The 24,222-nt window shown below is 36.2% G+C and overlaps 1 protein-coding gene across 3 annotated transcripts in view; it reads left to right on the top strand.

The window, feature by feature from the left end:
- Nucleotides 1-21,909, top strand: part of EXOC2 (exocyst complex component 2) — a 231,880-nt gene extending 209,971 nt beyond the window's left edge. For all 3 annotated transcript variants that reach the window (XM_027841894.1, XM_027841975.1, XM_027842046.1), the window contains 4 exons: nt 5,407-5,529; nt 7,858-7,919; nt 18,635-18,694; nt 20,243-21,909. In XM_027841894.1, coding sequence (XP_027697695.1) covers nt 5,407-5,529; nt 7,858-7,919; nt 18,635-18,694; nt 20,243-20,336 — 339 coding nt within the window. In that variant the 3' untranslated portion in view covers nt 20,337-21,909. The remainder of the gene's footprint in view (nt 1-5,406; nt 5,530-7,857; nt 7,920-18,634; nt 18,695-20,242) is intronic.
- The last annotated feature ends 2,313 nt before the right edge of the window (nt 21,910-24,222 follow it).

Here is a 24,222-nt window from a genome sequence, read left to right as displayed (position 1 = left end):
GGAGGGCATGGAATACAATGTTCAGTAAGGCAAAGGAATTTGGATTACAACCAAGGATCAACTACCCAGCGAAAATGAGCATAATCTTTGAGGGGAGGAGATGGAAATTTAACGAAATAGGGGACTTCCAAACCTTCCTGATGGAAAGACCAGAGCTCAACAGAAAATTTAATCTTCAAATACAAGACTCAAGAGAGCCATAAAAAAGTAAACAGGACCAAAAAAACCAAAACATGTTATTAATAAGGGCAAACTGTTTATATCCCTACACGGAAAGATGACACTTGTAACTCAAGAACTGTATTGTTATTACACCATTTAAAAGGGGTATACATAGAGGGGGTGGATAAAAGTTGACTTTGATGTAATGATAAAACAATCTAATTAAATGGGTTAAATGGATCTAAGTAAGTGGATCTAATTAAGGGATTGTACTGGGAGAAAAGGAAAGAAGGAGGCAGACAAGGGTAAATTACATTACAGGAAAAGGCACAAAAACCTATTCTGGTAGAGGGAAAGAAGGGAAGGAGATAAGCATTGTTTGAACCTTACTCTCTCAGATTTGGCCCCAGGAGGGAATAACATAATCAGTTAGGTATAGAAATCTAACTTGCCATATAGGCAGTAGGAGGGAAAAGGGGAAAGAAAAGGAAGGGAAGAAGTAGTAAAGGTAAAGAGGAAGAAAAGGGAGGGTGCTAGTAGAAGGGAGGGCAGACTGAGAGAGGTGGTGGTCAAAAGCAAAACACTAGTGAGGAGGGAAAGAGAGGAATGAGAAAGAAAAGAATAAAATGGGGGGGAGGAATAGGATGGAGAGAAAGACACAGATAGTAATTATTACTATGAATGAAGTGGAGAGCAGAATGGATTAAAAACCATAATCCTACAATATGTTATTTACAGGGAACACATTTGAAGCAGAGGGATACACACAGGGTAAAGGTAAAAGGCTGGAGTAGAATATATTATGGTTCAACTGAAGTAAAAAAAAAAAAAAGCAGGGGTAGCAATCCTGATCTTAGACAAAGCAAAAGCAAAAATAAATCTTATTAGAAGAGGTAAAGAAGGAAACTACATCCTGCTAAAAGGCAGCATAGACAATGAAATAATATCATTACTAAACATACATGCACCAAGTGGTATAGCATCCAAATTCTTGGAGGACAAGTTCAGGGAGATACAGGAAGAAATATACAGCAAAACTATACTGGTGGGGAACCGGAACCTCAACCTCCCCCTCTCTGAACTAGATAAATCTAACCACAAAATAAATAAAAAAGAAGTTAAAGAGGTGAATAGAATTCTAGAAAAGTTAGATATGGTAGACCTCTGGAGAAAATTGAATGGGGATAGAAAGGAATATACTTTTTTCTTGGCAGTACATGGCACATACACAAAAATTGACCATGTACTACGGCATAAAAACCTCACAGTCCAGTGCAGAAAAGCAGAAATATTAAATGCATCCTTTTCAGATCATGATGCAATAAAAATTATGTAATAAAAGGCCATGGAAAGATAGATTAAAAATTAATTGGAAACTAAATAATCTAATCCTAAAAAATGAATGAATCAAACAACAAATCATAGAAAAAATCAATGACTTTATTCAAATTCAGTGAGACTACATGCCAAAACTTATGGGATGCAGCAAAAACAGTTCTTAGGGGAAGTTTTATATCTCTAAATGCGTACACGAATGAAATAGAGAAAGAGGAGATCAATAAATTGGGCATGTAACTGAAAAAAAAAACTATAAAAAGAACAAATTAAGAACCCCCAGTTAAATACCAAATTAGAAATACTGAAATCCAAAGGAGAAATTAATAAAATTGAAATTAAGACAACTATTGAACTAATAAATAAAACTAAGAGCTGGTTTTGTGGGGAAAAAAAAAACAATAAAATAGATAAAACCTTTGGTTAAATTTAAAAAAAGAAAGAATAAAACCAAATTACCAGTATCAAAAGTGAAAAGAGTGAATTCACCACCAATGAAGAGGAAATTAAGCAATAATTAGGAATTATTTTGCCCAACTATATGCCAATAAATTTGACAATCTTAGTAAAATGGATGAACATTTACAAAAATATAAATTGCCCAGATTAGCAGAAGAGGAAGTAAAATACTTAAATAACCCTATCTTGGAAAAAGAAATTGACAAGCCATCGATGAATTCCCTAGGAAAAAATCTCCAGGGCCAGGTGGATTTACAAGTGAATTCTATCAAACATTTAAAGAACAATTAATTCCAATACTATATAGACTATTTGGGAAAATAGGCGAAGAAGGAGTCTTACCAAATTCTTTTTATGATACAAATATGGGAAGAGTCAAAACAGAGAAAGAAAATTATAGATCAATTTCCCTGATGAATATAGATATAAAAATTTTAAATAAAATATTAGCAAATAGTTTACAGCAACTTATCACAGGAATAATACACTATGACCAGGTAGGATTTATACCAGGAATGCAGCATAATTAAACTAACAGAAACTACACAATCGTCTCAATATATGCAGAAAAGCTTTTGACAAAATACAACACCCATTCCTATTAAAAACACTAGAGAGCATATGAATAAATGGAATCTTCCTTAAAATGATGAGTAGCATCTACCTAAAGCTTTCTGCAAGCATCATATGTAATGGGAATGAGCTAGAAGCATTTCCAATAAGATTAGGGGTGAAACGGGGGTGCCCATTATCATCACTCTAGTTCAATACAGTACTAGAAATGTTAGCTTTAGCAATATGAGAAGAAAAAGAAATTCAAGGTATTAGAATAGGCAAAGCGGAAATAAAGCTATCACTCTTTGCAGTTGATATGATGATATACTTAGAAAATCAAGTAAAAAACTACTTGAAATAATAAACAACTTTAGCAAAGTTGCAGGTTATAAAATAAACTCACATAAATCATCAGCATTTCTATATATTATCAACAAAACCTAACAGCAAGAGATAGAGAAATTCTATTTAAAGTTACTGTAAACATTATAAAATATTTAGGAATCTACCTACCGAAACAAACCAACTATTAATATTAAACACAATTACAAAACACTTTTCACACAAATAAAGTCAGATCTAAATAATTGGAAAAACATCAGTTGCTCATGGGTAGATGGAGCTAATATAATAAAAATGATGATTCTACCTAAGCTGATTTACTTATTCATTGCCATACCAATCAAACTACCAAAAAGTTACTTTATAGAGCTAAAAAAAATAATAACAAGATTCATTTGGAATAACAAAAGGTCCAGAATTTCAAGGGAACTAATGAAAAGAAATGCTAGGGAAGGTAGCCTAACTGTTCCAGATCTTAAATTGTATTATAAAGCAGCAGTCATCAAAACTACTTGGTACTGGCTAAGACATAGAGTGATGGATCAGTGGAATAGGTTAGGTATGCAAGACACGGTAGTCAATGACTATAGTAATCTACTGTTTGATAAACCCAAAGACCCCAGCTTCTGGAACAAGAACTCTCTATTTGACAAAAACTGCTGGGAAAACTGGAAAAGAGAAACTCAGCATAAACTAAAATCTACCCCATATACCAAAATAAAGTCAAAATAGGTTCATGTTCTAGATATAAAGGCTGACACTATAAGGAAACTGGGAAAGCAAGGAATAGTTTACCTATCAGATCTATGGAGAACAGAAGAATTTATGACCAGACAAGTGATAGAGAACGTTATGAAATGCAAAATGAATAATTTTGATTACATTACATTGAAAAGTTTCTGCACAACAAAGCCAGTGCAACCAAGATTAGGAGGGAGGCAGAAAACTGGGAAAGAATTTTTACAACGAATGTCTCTGTTACGGGTCTCATTTCTAAAATATATGAAGAACTAAGCCAAATTTATAAGCATACAAATCATTCCCCAATTGATAAATGGTCATTTTCAGATGAAGAAATTAAACCATCTATAGTCATATGAAAAAATGCTCTAAATCACTATTGATTAGAGAAATGCAAATCAAAGCAACTCTGAGGTACCACATCACAACTATCAGATTGGCTAACATGACAAAACAGGAAAATGATAACTGTTGGAGAAGGTATGGGAAAATTGAAACACTAATGCATTTTTGGTGGAGTTGTGAACTAATCCAACCATTTTGGAGAGCAATTTGGAATTATGCCCAAAGGTCTATAAAAATGAGCATACCCTTTGACTCAGCAATACTGCTTCTAGGGTTATATCCCAAAGAGATCATAAAAATGGGAAAAGGACCCACATGCACAAAAATATTTATAGCAGCTCTTTCTGTGGGGGCAAAAAATTGGAAATTGAGGGAATGCCTATCAATTGGGGAATGGCTGAACAGTTGTGGTACATGAATGTAATGGAATACTATTGTGCTATAAGAAATGATGAGCAGGTGGATGTCAGAAAAACTTGAATGGATGTATGGATTGATACTGAGTGAAGTGAGCAGAACCAGGAGAGTGTTAATACCCAGGTTGTGCAATGACTAACTTTGATGGACTTAGCCCTTCTCAGCAATGCAAGGATCTAAGACATCTCCAAAAGTTTCATAATGGAAAATGCTATCCACACACATCCAGAGAAAGAACTGTGGAGTTCAAATGCAGATCAAAGCATACTATTTGCTCTTTTTTTTTCTTGTTTTGTTTTGTTTCTTCTTTCTTGTGGTTCCTCCTATTGGTTCTAATTCTTCTTTACAACATGACTAATGTGAAAACATGTTTAATAGGAATGTATATGTATAACCTGTATCAGATTGTGTGCTGTCTTGGGGAGGGAGGGGGAGAAAAAAATTTAAAACTCAAAAGCTTATGGAAGTGATTGTTGAAAACTAAAAATAAATTAATTAATTTTAAAAAAGAGATGAAGGAGATGGTTTCAGAAAAACTTGGGAAGATTTATATGAACTGGTGAAAAGTGAGCAGAACCAAGAGAACAGTCTATACAGTAACAATATTGTTAAGGTAAACAATTGTGAAGGACAGTAATTCTGATCAGTACAATGATCCACTACAACTCCAAAGAACTCAAGACGTAGAAGGCTATCCACCTTCAGATAGAGAATTAATGGTCTCACAGTGCAGATTGAAGAAAGTTTTTTTTTTCTTCTTGCTTTTTTTTTAAACATGCCTAATAAATAAATATGTTTTGCATGATTTCATGTGCATAGTGGGTATCATATTTCTTGCGTTTTCAATGAGTGGGGAAGGAGGTATAGAGAGGGATAAAATTTGGAACTGAAGATAAAAATAAAATTTAGATAAATAAAGTACAAGTACCCAATAGACCCTTGAGGTTCAGGGGTTTTATTAATTTTTTTCTTTTTGTCTAATTTTCTTTTGTGAAACACCAAATAATTAGCATATTAAATATTGTGTTCTTGTTTGAAACATTCTACAAGGTGTTCACCGTTTCTAAGGAATTAGTGCCTCGTGTGTTGTCTAAGATAGTGGAAGCTGTTTCTGAAGAGCTAAGTCGACTGATGCAGTGTGTTTCATCTTTCAGCAAAAATGGAGCTTTGCAGGTACCTAACTGTTCTAGTCCATATCCATCCACATTCAGATGTACAGAAATGTATTTGTGGTAGAGCAGAAGCAAGAAAAAGAGCAAAGAATAGTGCTTACATTTCGATTCCATTTTTCATTTCAAGTATTTTGCCAGTATTAATTCACTCATGTATTGTGTGTGTGTGTGTGTGTGTGTGTGTGTGTGTGTGTGTGTGTGTGTACACATGCAGGCACATGTGCATGAGCATGTGGATAGGTTTATCTATGTTAGGTGCCTTATTCAAGGTGCCCAGTGAGTCTTCATGTAGATAAATGTGAAGATTTCTTCGTTTTTCCTATAGATCACTAGGTAGAGTTTAAATTTGAGAGCAAATACACCTTATCCTCCAATCTGGGATGTTACTATCTATCCTAGTAAGAGAGATCCTCTCTTAGAAAATTGCCTAGAAAAAAGTCATGTCAGTTTGGGAAAATCAAATTTTGCCCTAATTTATTACACCTTTGTTGATCTGTTAGATTAAGAAGCCTCAAATCTGCTATTAAAACTTAATTCATGTGGTTTGAGCCAAAGTGTTTTATGACATGTTAAAATTCAAATATCCCTGATAGGAGAGACACTCATTAGCCTTGTCAGTTATTAACATCTCATGTGCATGAGTTTATCAGAGGCTTTCATGAGAACAAGGTTTTAATTGGGGGAAAAAAGCATGAAAATATTGCGTGACATTGAAGAAATTGTAGAGGATATGAAACATTTAGAATTCCTCTGAGCTGGCCCTGCTTCCTCATTGTCCGAGGATCTGGATTTGAATCTCAACTCTGTTGCTGTGTACACTGACCTTGAGAGCAGGTCACTCAACCTCTCTGGACCTCAGGGTCCTTATCTCTAAAATAAGATTGCACTAGATGTTCTCTAACATCTCATCCAGCTTTAAATCTATGATACTGTGATCAGTCCTCTGAATTGGTAATTCCCTCACTTCCTCCCCAACAAAACTGTATGGCTGGTAACAGAGTATTTGGAGTTTGTTTAGATTATTTGAGTTTTAACATCACTGTTAGCGAGTGATTTTTTTAAAAAATTTACGGTAAGCACAACTTATTATATAATTGACATTTTATAGGTTGATTAAAATATGTAGTGAGAATTCAAATTGAAATTATTAAGAATTTTAAGAGTATACAAATAAGTCTGCTTTTGTGATCAATTTTAGTTTTAGAGATTTCTAGCTGAAAGTTTTACCTTATTATCTGTTTATATTTTTTGAAGTTTTTTTCCTTATATCCTTTTTGTGCATACACTATAACCTAAATAATAGAAATGGGGATTGGCACATATGTTTGTTCAAGTTGCCTGACTTTATTCAGAATTCTAAAGCACTAAAAACTGAAACTAAAAAATTGCTTTCTGAAAAGAAAAAGTTTCATTAAAAACATATCATACAACATTAGCAACCTGATTTTTGGTTAAAAAGAAATTCTAAGAATTGTATTATTTTCTTTTTAATTCAGACTGTAAGAGTTGTCCATGTCTCAGAAGCTGTTCTATGTGTATATAATAAGCTCCTTGAGGGCAGGGACTATTTCTTTGAAATATTCTGTTCCAGCACTTTGCACACATAATGCATTCCTACAGATGCTTCAGAACCAGTGAGGGCGCCTCCTTCATGGCAGACTGGCTTATGACTGGCTTACCAAGTTATTGCACTGCCATGTGCTCACTTAGAATTTAAAACTGAGTTATCTTTGGAGATTAAAGTCGATATGCCTGACAGGTTATAGGTGTGAGGAAGTAAAGTCAAACCACTTCCTTCTCTATAGAGGAGGGGAGAAATCAGTAGCCATGGTTCAATTTCCTGCTTCTCACAGCTCAGTTGTGCTTTTTTTTTTTTAATACCAGGAGATAATGAATATATATAGCTAAAAAATCACTTCACAGTTATATTTTGAAAGCATCAGAGATATAAGAGGCATCTTAAAGAGGTTTGTTCATCCAGCCTTCTAACTGGTAACAAGAACACCTAAATGGTTCTTCTTTGTAACCAAAGGAAAGGTTACCAAAGCACATTTCTTTGGTTTTCTGCAAAAGATCTCATCCTTTGTAGGTTACCATACTGGTGGGTATATAAGAAGAGTCAGTGCTTTGTAAATCTGCAGTCATTCTTTTGCCACTTAGGTGAGTGACAAATTAAAGAATGCAGGGAGCTTTAAATCCACTATTGAACCCGTTATGTGAAAGAATGTTTGATTCTTTTAGTTTGTAAGATTAAGAGCACTTTTTCATCATGTCTTTTATGTTTGACTGAAGCACATTTATGTTATTTTTGTCTGTATCTTGTCCTTAGGCAAGGCTTGAAATCTGTGCTCTAAGAGATACTGTGGCCGTTTACCTAACACCTGAAAGCAAGTAAGATCCCCTATTTTGTTGTTCCAAATCAATAAAATGAAATGTTATGTTAATAATAAAATTTGTTTTGCTCCAATTGAAGTCCTCACCAAAGATAGCTGAGCATCCAGAGCAAATCTTCCCATGCATTGGAATGTTTTCTTAGCTGGTGCTTTGTTCAATTACAGGTCTGGAGCTGTTAAAGATTCTTTTTTTTTTTTTTTTATCAAAAAATTGAGGGAGAAAAGTTTAATTTTTTTTCTTTTAATATCCTCTACCTGATCACTAGGATCACCGCCAAAGTAGCAGAGCATTCTTTGTTTTATAGAGCTTTTGTGAAAAAGAGAAAATAGAAAATGAATCTAAACTCTATTCATAAGAGACCCTAGAAAAGAAGGTTTTTCATGGGTTGCAGATATTGTCATCTGAAAGGAGGAGCCTTGTGGTTTGTCTGTAAAATCTTTGTAGTGGAAAATTATGTTCATATTTAGCCTATTAAAGTAGAAGTCAGCCTTTTCTACTGTAAATTTGTCTGTAAATAAACTAAACCCTAGGGCTAAGCAGTCATAAAATTTTCCTCTTTGTATAGATTAAAATTTTCCTATTTTTCATTGTTGCATGTGAAATACTACCTTTTTTTAAAAGTTTCATCTGAATTATTATTTTCTCCATCACTTTCTTAAATCTAGACATTCATCAAAACAATAAGCCGTGCCCTGATTTTTAACCATTAAGAATTTCTGGGGCAGCTAGGTGGCGCAGTGGAGAGAGCACCGGCCCTGAAGTCAGGAGGACCTGAGTTCAATTCTGGCCTCAGATCAAACACTTGACATGTACTAGCTGTGTGACCTTGGGCAAGTCACTTAACCCCGATTGCCTCATCAAAAAAAAAAAAAAAAAGAATTTCTGAAGTATAAATGTTCACACTGAAAATTTAACAATCAGCTCTTGTGGGCCACAGTGAACTGGTTTTAGCAGAACCTTGCGTTAAACTTTTTTTTTTTTAATAGAGCAACTAAAGCAGAAATACTACCTTTTGATTGTTAATGAGCCTGATAAACCTGAGAGCTTATTCATATATTGCTGTTGTTCAAATTTTGAGACTAGGTCTCCCTGTATTGTCCAGGCGAAGTACAGAGGCCACTCAGGGACCAAATCCCACTACTAATGGACTGGTTCACCACACTTTAGGTACCTCCACCCCTGCTCCCAAAGGTTTACCATTTGGATGCCAGATTTAGTACAGACACCAGGTCAATTTTAGCTCTGCTACAGTTCAGAACTCCTGAACCTGAGAAATCCCTCCAGCCTCAGCCTCCCAGGAGCAAGGATTAAAGGCTTGCACTGCCACACCTGGTTATAAATTTCTTACAAATCTATTTTTCTTCTTATAGGTGACTACCAAGTTCCCAGGTTGTCACTCTTGAGAGAATTGTGCTCTGTATAATTTTTTAATTTGTTAATTAGTTTTCCCCCATCTAGTCTTAATATAATTTTTTTAACTTCTAAGGTTTTTCAAAGGTAATATGCTCATTCATTTACAACCACTATATGAAGAAATATTATAAGGCCATGATAATTGTTATATAGTTATATTTTGTTGTGCATGTAAAAACATGTTTTAATCTTCCAAATTAATTTTCTACAATGTTGTATTTTATCTGCTTGCCTGAACTAAATTTCTGACTCTTAGTATTTCTCCTCAAATGAGTAAATGAGTCAAGTTATCACAAGTATTAGTTAAGCACTTAATATGTGTCAGGCTTTGTACTAAGCCATGGGGATAAAAATAAAAAGAAAGATATGACAGAGAAAGCAATAATATTACAACGAAAATCTATAATAATTCATGTTTATATAGGGCTTTACAATTGCAAAGTGATTTTTATATTTTCACAACCATCCTATTTGATTAGTAATATAAATAATATGCTCATTTTACAGATGACCAACCTGAAGCCCAGTGATTTAATCGTTGTCATGTAGCTGATGTGCCAATGATTTGAACTTAGGTTTCTTAATTGGAAGTTCAGACCATTCTCCCTTATACCATACTGCCTAAAGAAACCCAATATTTACTTGATGTGTATATGGATACTTGGTGTGACTGCACATATTTGACCATCTAGTTTTCACACTTATGCCTGTAACTATTAGGTGCCCTGGGTAGCATTCTCAAAAGGATTATGGCCTTTATTGATTTTTTTCTTATTTTTGTTTGATTATAATTTCTCCCCCCAAAAAAATGTTGTTCACTTCATAGCAATTAGGCTTCATTTAATAGCTTTTCAACAGCAAGAATTTTCAGTGATCATAGATATCGTAGGATTGAATACTGGACCTGGAGTCAGGAAGACCTGAGTTCAGATCCTGCTTCAGATGCTTACTCCCTGTGGCCCTGGGCAAATTACTTAACATCTCTCTGTCTTAGATTCTTAATCTATAAAATGTTGAGACAGTATGGAATAATGGGTAAGGTACTAGAGACAAGAAAAGCCTGAGCTCAAATCTCTGATAAATCTAACCTGAACGCTTCACCAGACTTCTCTGTTTCCTTGGTCAGTAAGATGAAGAGATTAAACAAGATGACCTTTGACGTCGCTTCCAACTCTAATTCTGTGATCCTGTGATTTATGATCTGATTCATATTTGATCCAGAATAGACACAAAAGAAATATGCCTTTATGCAGGCCCAAATATGTGCAAATCTGTGCTTTTTTAAGTTTTCTGAAAAAAGAGAAATTCTTAAAATTATGAAGCAGGAAGGAACCTTAAAGATAATCTAATGAAACCTTTTTTTACAGGAGAGGAAACTGAGGCCTAGAAAAATCAATTAAGTGATTTGCCCAAGATTATAACTAGTTAATATCAGAGCCTGGACTGGAACCTACATATACTGACTCCTTGGATAATGCTTTTTTCACATCATGGCTCTTCTGACTCACTAAATAATCTCTCCCGATATTCAAAAACTCTCAGGAATTTCTTCTACCTTACTTCTAAAATGGACCCGTGATATAATTTTGAGACCTCTAACTCTCTTCTCTATGGGTCTGTGGACGAGTGATTGTCCAACTGTTCTTGAAGACCTACAATGATAAGACATCCTTCCTCCACTGAGCATCCTGGGGAGCTCTAGACACATCCCAGCCCTGCCGTGTACCAGCTTTGGGATGTGGAACAAGTTTCTTCATCTCTAAAATTGGAATTCTAATGATTGAACCACCTACCTCATGGAATGTAACAATATGTCAGTTAAAGCACTTTGTACCTACAAAACCCTGTGTACATTTAAGGAAAGTTAGCTATTCTTACATGGCTCTATTGATTAGGAAGTTCTTCCTTGTACTGAGCCAAACTCTGCTCTGACTTTGCTCCTGATTGTCCTGCTTGTTCGTCATGTGGCCTCTCTTCCATCACTGCCTCCTTCAGCAGACCTTCCTGCGCTTGTTCTCCAGCAGGCCCGCAGGTTCGGTCCTGCCGTGTTGTCACCTAAGCAGGCAACCCTGCTCTGTGTTGGTGTTCGCTTTTACTCTCCGGGGTGTTTTGCATTTGTCTTCCTGACCACTTCTCCATTTTACTGGCCACTTTGAGTTCTCATTCTATATTTGAAGGAGCCAGTCATTTCCCCACCTCAATTCCTCCCTCCTGATCACCTCTGCCTGATGTCATGACCCCAGGGCTTATCTTTCACCATTCAAGTTACTCATGGAAATTTGACACCCTAGGCATGTGCAGCCCTGCAGATTACTTGTTATGTAGCCTAGGTGGAGGGCTCACTGACTCTTGATCCACTCAGAGCCTACAGAAAAGATAAGGCTTCAACATTTTTAACTTCATTTTCCCTGGAGTCATATGGCCCTAAACAAGTGTCCCCAGACTCAGTTTCCTCATCTACAAAATGAGCAGGGTGGACTAGAGGCCTCTGACTTCCCTTCCATCTCTGTATGAGTCCATGTCCTGCCTTACTCTTTAAGCAAAAAAGTTCATGTGACAGAATTTCCGTGTCACTGAGGAGAGTCACCAATTTTTCTTTTGTTTCGTTTAAAGAAAGACTAATTGGGAAGAGGAGTTCAGGAAACAGAAGGAATCTTGGTGATAAGGGAAACAAAGGGATAGGAGAGTGTGCACCTTAGAGTGGAGAAAAAAGGGAGCCGTGGTAATACTCCTTAGTGAGGTGGCTGTGCTAATAAGGATGGCACCACTGCTACCAAGTGATTCTCTTAGCTTTAGCTCCAGTGACTCCTTGAAATGTTCTGTTCCTTTAAAAAGATTTGGTTTCCTTATCCTCATCCTCAGTTTAAGAAACGGTAGTATAAAATACTTTTCCCTGGCTTTATTGATAAGGCTCCTGAATAAGCCATTCTGAGGTAGGTGAAAATAAATTATATTTATCCCTACCTCTCATTTACTAAGTGCCTGGCACTTAATAAGCACTCCTGCTTTTTTATTCGTTCAAAAGGGGATGAGTTCTAACTTGTTCTCTAGGAAACTATACAGAGTAATTTTATTCTCAAAATGCTTTCCTTTCTCCTAGTATTTTGCTACTTGTAACAATAATTATAACAATAATTTCAAAATATAGAGATCAACTATAAGAGAGGAGAATTATGTAGGAACAGGATGAAATGCCATATATCATCCTTTCTATCTTTTCTGTTTTTAGAGTCACACTGAGGGTGTTTTTAGTGAGCCAACAGGAAGATTAATGCTTCACCTACATTAAGCATTTATCTTAGTCACCTGTGCAAAAGTCTGTAGAGCATTGAATATTAGCAGTATAAAGACCTGTCTCAGGACTATATCTGAATTCATTGAAAAAGATGAGAACAGATGATGATGATGATGATGATTATGCATATGCATATATATTTATATACATACGTATATGTAATATATAAAATATAGTATTTATATATAAATATATAGAATATAAAATATATCTGTGAATATAAAAATATATAAAATACATAAAATATGTAATATATAAAACATGTTTTACAAAGTATTTTACATTCATTATCTAATTTCCTCATAATACCTTTGGGAGGTAAATGCTACATGTCTTATTTCCATTTTAGAGATGAGGAAACTGAAGCTGAGAGAGGTTAATAGAAGTTAAATTTAAAGGTCTCATTTTTTGGCTCATTTTTTTTCATGTTATCCAGTATTTCTTCAATACTTCAAGAATCTGTGATTTTGCTGCAATGGGTTCTCCTGTTACCACCCCAGCTTGGAACCCCTCTACCCCAGACTAGAGAGTTTTTAGCAGTTGCTAAAGTTGAGGTTTAGTGGGTGCTGCCAGAGCTTAGTTGGCTCAATAGACTTTGGGGTTTTGTTTTGTTTTGTTGTTTTGATAATTTATTATTTATTTGTTTTTAGTTGGGGGGATTAGAAATTTTAATTTTCAGATTTTCTCTCTCTCTTCCACCCCTCCCCCCCACTGAGAAGGCAAGCAATATATCAATTGTATATGCAAAACATATTTCCATATTAGCCATATCACAAAAAAAAGAAAGAAAAATACAGAAAGTAAGAAAATTATACTACAATTGGACCTCTGAGTTCATCAGTTCTCTCTCTGTAGGTGGATAACATTTTTTAATCATGAGTATTTTGGAATTGTCTTGAATCGTGGTGTCAATCAGAGTAGCTGAATGTTTCACAGTTGATCATCATTATGGTATTGATTTTACTGTGTACAATGATCTCTTGGTTCTGCTCACTTTTCTTTGTATCAGTTCATATAGGTTTTCCCATGTTTTTCTGAAACCATCTCCTTCGTCATTTCTTATAGTACAATAGCAATCCATCATAATCATATGCCATAACTTATTTATCCATTTCCCAATTGATGAGCATCACTTCAATTTCCAGTTCTTTGCTACCACAAAAAGAGGTACTATACATATTTTTGTACATAGATCCTTTTCTTCGATCTCTTTGGGGTGCAAACTTAGTAGGGGTATTAATGGACCAAATGGTATGTATAGTTCCAAATTGTTCTCCAGAATGGTTGGACCAGTTCACAACTCTACCAACAGTGTTTTGGTGTCCCGATTTTTCTACGTCCCCTCCAACATTTGTCATTTTTCTTTTCTGTCATCTTAGCCAATCCGATAGGTGTGAGGTGGTACCTCGGAGTTGTTTTAATTTGCATTTCTGTAATCAATAGTGATTTAGAGCACTTTTTCACGTGACTGTAATAGCTTTGATTTCTTCTTCTGAAAACTGCCTGTTCAAATCCTTTAACCATTTATCAATTAGATCTTATTTTTATACTTAGTTCCCTATATATTTAAGAAATAGAACCTTTATCAGAGAAACTCATTATAAAAATTTTTATGTTATTTCATTGTCTGTTGTACCTTTTAGCAAAATGTAGTTTCCCTGATTTTCTCTTTTAATTAAGTTTATTTCTGCTATTGCTTTGTTTGAGATCGTGATAGCTACCCCCTGCCTTTTTTACTTAAGCTGAAACATAGTAGATTCTGTTCCAGCCCCTTATTTTAACTCTGTGTATGCCTTTCCATTTCAGGTGTCTCTTATAAACAACATACTGTTGGATTCTAGTTTCTAATACATTCTGCTAGCTGCTTCCATTGATAGTTATGATTACTGTATATTTCCCTCCATTCCATTTTCTTCTGTTTATTCTTCTCTCTTTTTATCCTGTCCTCCTCAAAAGTCTGTTTTGCTTCTGATCACTGCCTCCTTTAATCTACCCTCCCTTTTGTTATCCTACACCCCACCCCCCTTTCCTCATCTCTTATTCTCTTCCCTTTCTATTTTCTTTTTGGGTAAGATAGATTTCTCTACCCAGCTGAGTGAGTATATATACATGTGTGTATGTGTGTGTGTGTGTGTGTGTGTATGTGTGTAGTCTTCCCTCTTTGACCAGTTCCAAAATGTGTGAAGTTCTGTTTTCCCCTCCACTTTAAAAGCTCTTCCTTATGTGCTTCTTTTGTGCAAGAAAATCTTCCCCCTTCTGTCTGTCTCATTGCCCTTCTCCCAATGGATCTCTCTTTCTCACCCTTTTATTTTTTTTTTTAGCTCATCCCAACATAATCAACTCATGTTCATGCCCTCTATCTATGTAGACTCTTTCTAACTGTCCTCATCATGATAAAGTTTATAGGAGTTACATGTATCATCTTCCTATATGAGTACAAACAATTTAACCATATTGCATCCCATAAGTTTTCTATTTCATGTTTAGTGTTTTATGCTTCTCTTGCATCCTGTGTTTGAATGTCAGATTTTCTATTCAGCTCTGGTCTTTTCAATCAGGAATCCTTGAAAGTCCTCTGTTTCATTAAATGTCTGTTTTTTCCTCTAAAGGATTATGCTCAGTTTTGCTGGGTAGGTGATTTTTGGTTGTAATCCTAGCTTCTTTGCTGTCCGGACTGTGATATTCCAAGCCCTCTGCTCCTTTAACAGGAAAGCTGCTAAATCTTGTGTTATTGTGACTATGGCTCCACAATATTTTAATTGTTTCTTTCTGGCAGCTTACAGTATTTTCTCCTTGGCCTGGGAGCTCTGGAATATGGTTGTAATATTCCTGGGAGTTTTTATTTTGGGATCTCTTCCAGGAAATGATTTGTGGATTCTTTCAATTTCTATTTTACCTTCTGGATCTAAGATATCAGGGCAGTTTTCTTTTATAATTTCTTGAACTATGGTGTCAAGTTCTTCTTCTTATTATTTTTATTATTATTATTATTATTAATGGCTTTCAGGTAGTCCAATAATTCTTAAATTGTCTCTCTTTGATCTGTTTTCCGGGTCATTTGTTTTTCTGATGAAATATTTCACATTCTCTTCTATTTTTTTTTCATTCTTTTAACTTGTTGAAAGATGTTTTAACAATGTTAAAATTGTTTCTTGATTTCTCATGGAGTCGTTAGCTTCCACTTACCCAAATCTAAATTTTAAGGAATTATTTTCCTCAGTGAGCTTCTGTACCATTTATTCTATTTGGGCAGTTTTGCTATTTAAGGAGTTCTTTTCTTCAGTTAATTATTGTACTTCCTTTTCCATTTGGCCTACTCTGCATTTTAAAGAGTTCTCTTTCTGTGGTAAATTTTTGTACCTCTTTGACCATTTGGCCAACTCTGGTCTTTATTATTTTCTTTAGTATTTTATGTGCCTCTTTTACCAAGCTGTTAATTCTCTTTTCATAATTTTCTTTCATCACTCTCATTTATTTTCCCAATTTCTCCTCTACCACTCATTTTCTCTTTAACTCTTCCAGGAATTCTTATTGGACCTGTGTCTGGAAAGCATTTTTCTTTGAAGCTTTGGTTGTAGCTGTTTTTACATTATTATCGTCTTCTGAGTTTATGTCTCGGTCTTTCCTGCCACTGTAGTAGCTTTTTATGGTCAGGTTCTTTTTTTGTTGTTGTTGTTTTCTTGTTTTTCTAGCCTATTTCTTGACTTTGAGCTTTATGTTAAAGTTGTACTCTGCTCACCTACGGGTGGGGAAGCACTGTCCCAAGCTTCAGCCTTTTTCTGCACTGCTGTCTTGGGGTCTGCAAATTTTCAGTGCTTCCAAGGTGGTGTGATCAGGGTAAAGATATGATCATTGCTCTCCTGGTCTGTGCTCAGGTCTTTTTTTGTTTTTCTTTAATAAATTTATTTATTTATTTTTAGTTTTCAGCATTCACTTCCATAAGATTTTGAGTTCCAAATTTTCTCCCTATGTCTCTTCTGCCACCACCCCAAGACATCAAGTGAATTGATATAGACTCAACATACATATTCATACTAAACCTATTTTCACATTAGTCATGTTGTAAAGAAGAATTAGACCCAATGGGAAAAACCATGAGAAAGAAGAAACAGAAAAAAAAGAGAGCAAATAATATTCTTAGATCTGCATTCAGACTTCCTACTTCTTTTTCTAGATGTGGACAGCAGTTTCCATTATGAGTCTTTTGGAGTTGTCTTAGATCATTGTACTGCTGAGAAGAGCTAAGTCTATCAAAGCTGGTCATTGCACAATGTTGTTGTCCCTGTGTACAGTGTTCTCCTGGTTCTGCTCGCTTCACTCAGCATTAGTCCCTACAAGTCTTTCCAAGTTTTTCTGAAGTCCACTTGTTCGTCATTTCTTATAGCGCAATAGTATTCCATTACATTCATATACCACAACTTGTTCAGTGATGGACATTGCCTCCGTTTCCAGTTCTTTGCCACTACATCCCAGTGTTTTGGTTTTTTTTGTTTTGTTTTGTTTTTAAGGCAATCGGAGTTAAGTGACTTGCCCAAGGTCACACAGCTATTAAGTGTCAAGTGTTTGGTCTGAGGCTGGATTTGAACTCAGGTCCTCCTGACTTCAGGGCCGGTGCTCTATCTACTACGCCACCTAGCTGTCCCTATCCCCTGTCTATCATCATCCAAATTGTGTTCTCCTTTCCCCATTGCCCACTTTCCCATTCCTATCAGCCTCAAGCCAATGCCACCAATGTCCTACTGTCAGGCTACTCACCCCCTCTCTATTTGGCTCTCTGGGTGCACTCAGGTCTTTACTTAGGAAGGGCCCCTGCCCCCTTGCAGCGTCAAGCACTAGTGCTCTTCTCTACCTTGGAACTGTAACCCAGAACTGCATATGGGCAATAGAGTTGCCAGTCATTGTCAGTTACACCCAGTGCCAGCAAAGGGTCCCCTGTAATCTCTTTCTGACCAGTTGTCTAACCCCCTTACTGTCTCTTTGGCTGAGACCTCTTAAAGTTGCTGTTGCTACTGCCCCTGTTGCAGCCATCTCCAAGGCCCACCACTGGTGCTGCTGCTGCTGCTGCACTCACTTCAAGCCAGCTCCTACTCTGGTGTCACAGACATCTTCTGAAGACCTCCTCAGTTGACTTAGGCTAGAAAAACGTCTTACTCTGACCGTTTGTTGGCTCTGCTGCTCCAAATTTTTAGTCGAAGCATTATTTTAAAGTTGTTTGGAGGAGAATGTTGAGAGAATTCAGTTGGGTTGCTGCCTCTAATCTTCCATCATGACTCTGCCAGCTCAATAGTCTTTGATAACCCAAGGTCACCCCCACACAGTGACGAGGCTCTGGAGTAAGGACTTTGATAAAGGACCTTTTTCAAACATGCTTATTATTTTGGTTTTTGCCCAGTGTTCACGTGACTCCTCAGTCCTCCACAAATTCTCAATGAATTGGCAGCTTGTGGCCCTGTACATAAGCTTTTCAGATTCTAAAATGCAAATCAGGCCCTGTAAATTTGAATGGTACTTATCTAGCCTATTTGAATTGTCACTAGTAAGGTTTTCCCCTAATTCAGCTTTTAGTTTCCCACCTCCCAATTTCTCTGTTCATTGTAAACTATTTTTTGTAAAGCTCTAGGTTTTAATAGGCACTCAAGATCTCTGTCTTTTTGCTTCCATTTGTCCTGAGTTTTTCCTCCTCTCTAATAAAGCTTTTTCCTTTATTCTCTTCTTCCTGTTATATTCTCTTTAATTCTCTTTTACCTTACATCTTTTCTAGTTGGATTTCATTTCCTGATTCAGGTTTTCTGAGCTTACTTCTCCAACGCATCAGCAGTTCTTAGTGTTCATTCTGGGTGATCTGGCCTCAGTTTTACTTTGGTAATATTCCCATTTGTATGTCAACAGCTTTGCAATTCTTATATTATCAAGATGTTCCTGAAAATATACATACATTATTCTAGTGTGTTCAAAGCAATGTAAAAATGCTTTGGATTAAATATTGTTAATTTTTATGCTGCAGATCTAGTTTTAAACAAGCTTTGGAAGCCCTGCCTCAACTTTCAAGTGGAGCAGATAAAAAGTGAGTTTTCTATTTTGGTTTTAATAAAACTGTCCTCAGGAGCCAAGACTTTTGAGTCTTACACTGGTTATTAGTGCAGACAAATCCTATATTAGTGGTTTGAATTGTGGTGGAACATTATGTAATTGCCAAATGTTACTGACCCATTCTGTCTGTTGAAAGTAATATTACTATAAGTAATTGCTATATTATATATCAAGTTGTCAGTTGTCATTAAATAGAAATGAAAAATTTCTAGATTACTTGCTAGCACAGTGCCTGTCATATGGTAGGCACTTAATAAATGCTTATTGATTATGAGATTTTTAAATATTGTGTTTCATCTTAAATTTACATGAAGCATGTATCAGATGACAGAATACAATAGAACTTTTCTATTATGCTTGCGGGGAGGATTTTGAAATTAGCTATTTTCTTATTTTAAGTGACAGTATTGGGAAATCTATAAGCTTATACCATAAGACTATATTATCTGAGTCTGTTTTTAAGAATATTACATCTAAGGGGCAGCTAGGTGGTGCAGTGGATAGAGCACCAGCCCTGAAGTCAGGAGGACCTGAGTGCAAATGCGGCCTCAGACCAAACACTTGACACTTACTAGCTGTGTGACCCTGGGCAAGTCACTTAACCCCAATTGCCTAAAAAAAAAAGAAAAAAAAGAATATTACATCTAGATAAATGCAAAATGGAGCATCATAATGAAATATAAAGCTCTGTGAATTTTGTCACTCTATGGGCAGATCATTAATTTAAATTATCCTTTACATTGAAAAGAAAAGAACATTGGTTATTTTTAATTCATTCAAATGTCAACAGCATAGTCAAATGTAGGTAAGTGTCAGTATTAAAGACAGGTGGCAAATCATAGCATATTTTGTGCCCTCTAAAATAACTGCTTCTTTTCAGAAGCAGAATGCTGTCATATTTATCCTCCAAAAATACGTACTTAAGAAAAGTATAAGTAGAAAATAAGATATTGAAGAAGAACAGGCTTTTGCTCTTTTTGTGATGATGTTTTAATCACCACAAAACTTCACAAATGTTGTTAAGATAATATTAATTCTCTCAAGCTGAACTTGAACTCTCCTGACCCAGGAGAGAACCTAGAAGAGCCGAATCTCTTGATTGTCCAGGTTACTTCTACAGCTAAAGCCACAGAAACATAAATGTTTGCTTCCTTATCATACCATAAAGGGTTTGCCTAAAGTTATGCAGTTATTGACAGAAGTAGGACTAAAATCTCTCTTTCCCAGCATGTAGTTTTTCTGTTCTAATTCATTTTGCCCCCACCTCATGTGTCTTCAGAGAGCAGAATGAACAAAATGGTAAAGCTCTGGTTCTAGAAGGGAGCAATCTGGGAGCAATAGATTTGCCCCTGTTGAATTGTTTTCATTAGCATTACTAAGCAGTCTGTAATAAACTTTTCATTCACCTTTCCAAAAAATAACACAAACGAAAGCAGTACAGCTGGTTTCATTGAAATGTTTTCTTGTGCTATTAAGCAGCCTCCCTCCTGTCCGATTTTGAAGCCTCTTTCCTCCCTTTTAGGTTACTGGAAGAGCTCCTGAACAAGTTTAAAAGCAGGATGCACTTGCAGCTCACGTGTTTCCAGGCTTCTCCCTCTCCTATGTTGAAAACATAGAAGCACATCAAAGAACAGTCAAGTGAAGGCCAAGGGGCAAGACCCTTCTCTTTAAAGGTTGTTCAAATACTCAGTGTTCAAGCGTTTGGATGGTTGGGCTTTTTCCTGATTGGCAGCTTAGTGACAGCCTGGCATGTGTTAGCCTTTGAAACAAAAGGAATCTTTTGAAATGCCCAAGTAGTGTTTGCTTAGTCATCTCTGTTGGTTTGAGTCCCATCAAAATGGTAAAAATACCTTTTCAAAATAGACTTTTTCTAGCCATGTGTTGGATAGAGAATGTTGGACGAATTCTCTTTTTAGTGAGCGTACTCTTTAAATGAAATGAACTGTATGTTTGCTATATATTTCTCATTGTCTCCTTTACAAAACTAAGTAGCAGAACTTTCGTGAGAAGAAGTGAAATTGGGCAGGTTACATTTAGACACTTAAAAAGATTAAGTCGTCCTAAGCTACCCAGCTGCACTTGTAAGCTTTATTTCATACAGATGGCCCTACAACATAATTCAAGTATGTGTTAGCAGAGATTGTAGGCTGCATAAAAATTGTCACATTTTGAATATATTTCATATCATTGTCTGTAGTCCAAAATACCCATGAATATAATTAACATTTTGTTGTCTGGTTTTTCTTTTTCATAGTACAAAAGACTAACATCTCATCAGTGTCACTTTCTCATTCTGACTTTACTCTAAAATTGAATTATGTGTGTGTGCCTAGTCCCTGAAGACCTTAATGAATTAATAGCTCACTGAATCTCAGTGGCCAAGTACGTGGCACCTTCTTACCTGTAGGGACTTCCTTGGTAACCTTTACTCTCTTCAGTGTTGTTTAAAATTGCCCTCTTCCTAAAGAACACAGAAGAGTCCACACGGCAGCAGGCAAAAACTACTGCTATTGGCTGTCTTTTACTCGTGTTCTCTGTTCCTTTTTCCCTCAGCAGTTCATTTCATTTTTTGCCACACCGTTGATCTCTTGCACTGTCTCAACCTCCTCAGCCAGATGAGTGCTGGCTTGGCACTCTGGGTTTCTGTGGATTCAAAGTAAATGCATCAGTTTCAGAATGGTAAGAGTTGTGGATAATCATTTGTACCAGTTGTCCCACATTCAGTGCTGACTTAAGAGATTACAGGAAAAAGGTCACAGTGACCTAGAGAAATGACAAACTAATTCTGAGTAAGCTCTGGCCTTTAGTCTTCCTAACTTCATCTGAAAACTCACTTAGAATATTTCAGTAATCTTCTACTTATAGTCAATTTATCAAGATTTTCAAAAACCCCAATAGAAGCTGCAGACATTTTTTTAAGTGCTGAACATTATCCATGTCTTAACTAGTACAAATAGATTTAAAGCCCAGTTGCCCATATATACATTATTAATTGTATGAAACAGGTAAATGTCATTGTATTTGTTCATTTGGTATTTGGAGGAAAACAGCTGTAATAACTAGAAGTAAAAGTTTGATCCTTTAGAAATGTGGCTTATAAGGTGTATTAAGCAATTATAGGGAACGTTTTCACTTTTCTTTGTATGTACCTACTGTGGCTGTGAATTAAATTACAAAAATACAATCCTAGATGTTTCTGGTATTTTAATAGACTGGTACAGTTCATTGAACCTATAAAGAAACTGTCTTCAATATAAAGTACATTTAATTTTTTCCTTCTGAATTTCTTTCTGCATGTGTAAAGTAAATCAAATAACTTTTGATGAATTTAACTCTGTGCTCCTGTATATACTTTGCTAAAAGCGTACTTCAGTAAATCTGGGTTCTTAAAGCTTATGCTGTTGGAGCAAAAGCTCTGGTAGATCCTACTAACCCCCCAAAAAAGCTTCAGTACATCTTGAAACGTGTGATCTCTTTTTGTCATTCGAGGACCAGCCTAAGGGAAGTTCCAAGAGGATCATCAACTGCTGAAGTTTTTTTGACCATAGCTACTTGAGAAGTGATCTCTTCAGGAATGGAAGGCCCTACTCCTGCAGTGATGTAATGAACTACGGAATATGCCTACATATTATAAATGTCTAGGGTTTTTTAGGTAGGTATGGACATAGACCTGTCTCTTCATCATCAGGTGCTATATTGAGCAACTTAGCAATATATGTTCTGTGCCCTCCTGGGGTTGACAAACTAACACACAGGAAATATTGAAGAGGCAGCGATCTAGAGGCAACAGGATAACATTGAACTAAGAGCACTGGACCTGGACTTGAAATCAGAAGACCTGGGTTTAAATTCTGATTCTGTTACTTGCTCATGTGACCATGAGCAAGTCTCCCCGTATCTTCTTTGTTAGGTATCCCGAAGGCTATATGCTGTATCCACTTTCCTCTACTAACTCTCTTCCTAGGTGATCTCATCTGTTCCCCTGAGGTCAGCTGTCACAGATATGCAGATGACTCCCAAATCTATGTATCTTAAATTCCATTTAGGCATCTCTAACTGCTAACCTCTGTCTGACTGTTCTTTCAAGTATCAATGTGTCCAAAACTGAACTTACTATCTTCTCATCTCAACCCATTCCTCTTCCCTACTTCCCTTATTCCTGTTGATAACACCATCTTCCCAATCATCTAGGTTCAAAACCACAGATATCTCTGACTCTTCCTTCTCCCTCATCCCCAACATCTAAACTGATTAGTTGTTAAGTCCTGATGAATCTATCTCTGCAGTATCTCTCTCATCAATCTCCCTCTCTTCACTCACACCACTACTACCGTAATTCAGACTCTCATCATTTCTCAACTAGACAGTTATCCAGTGTGTTGTCCCTTCTAGCTTCACGTCATTTGCAAATTTGATAAACTTTCCATGTCCTTCCATGTCACTGATAAAAGCGCTAAAAGCCACAGATCTTTGTGACACTGTATTAGAGATCTCCCTTCAATTTGACATCAACTTAGTAATGACTGTTCTTTGGATCTGATCATTCAGTTAGTTTCAAATCCACCTGTTATCCTCCAGCCCATGTTTCTCTGTCTTGTCCACAAAAAAATCATGAGACTATCAAACGTTTTGCTGGTGTGTAGGTAAATTGTAGATGGTATTATGCTATTCTGTGTGCGTGTGCATGTGTGTACACATATATATGTTTGATTTCCTTGCTTGCCTACTTGCAACATGCACAACGTAATCAAATAGACTGTAAAGAAATCTTAATTCTTAGCTCAGGCAGGTCAGATTGTGGTTGCTTGAAGTCTCTCTAGTCAGAGTTAAAAATAGACTTTTTCTCATACTATCAGGGTTTTCACCATGAGGTATACCTCACCAGGACTTTTGACTGTGTTTAACTCAATGTTTTTGAATGATTTATATACCAAAAAGAATATGCCAGCATTGTTTTAAAAAAAAAAAAAACATGAAGAACATGGTGCTGATCATTATAGAAAATATCACTTGCCTTCCAGAAGTTTCCATTAACTCACAAGTGACAGATGTGGGGATAGGAGACATTCCAATACAGACTGGACCTGTGGTGTCATTGGTATAGAGAACTCCTAAATGAGAAATTCCCTCTGCCAGTACAAATCAGCACCCATCCTGCAACTTATCCTCAGAGAGTACAGGCTTTCCTTACCTATTAACAGCACTATTGTAATAACTAACTGGTTTCTTCTCTTCTGCTGCCCTTTGATCCATGTTACACACAGTGGCCAGATTATCAAACAAGATTTCACAAGAGAAGCACTGCAAAGGATATCAGCAGAAAGATTATGACCAGAATGTATGAGGGTGGAGCCATGCACTCCAATACCTCCATTTAAGGAAGGAGCTCGGCTTAAAACATCTCATTTCTCACCTGGCTATACTACATGGGGACTTCTCTGACTTTTCCACCATGTCCCCATGTCTGGTTCCTTCCCTGGCATACATTCCCCTTCCCTTTTC

The sequence above is a fragment of the Vombatus ursinus genome, unplaced genomic scaffold, assembly GCF_900497805.2.
Source record: "Vombatus ursinus unplaced genomic scaffold, bare-nosed wombat genome assembly UNPS02000577.1, whole genome shotgun sequence".
NCBI lineage: Eukaryota > Metazoa > Chordata > Mammalia > Diprotodontia > Vombatidae > Vombatus > Vombatus ursinus.
Note: the sequence above shows the minus strand (reverse complement) of the source record. Positions and strands in the feature narration are given on the sequence as shown.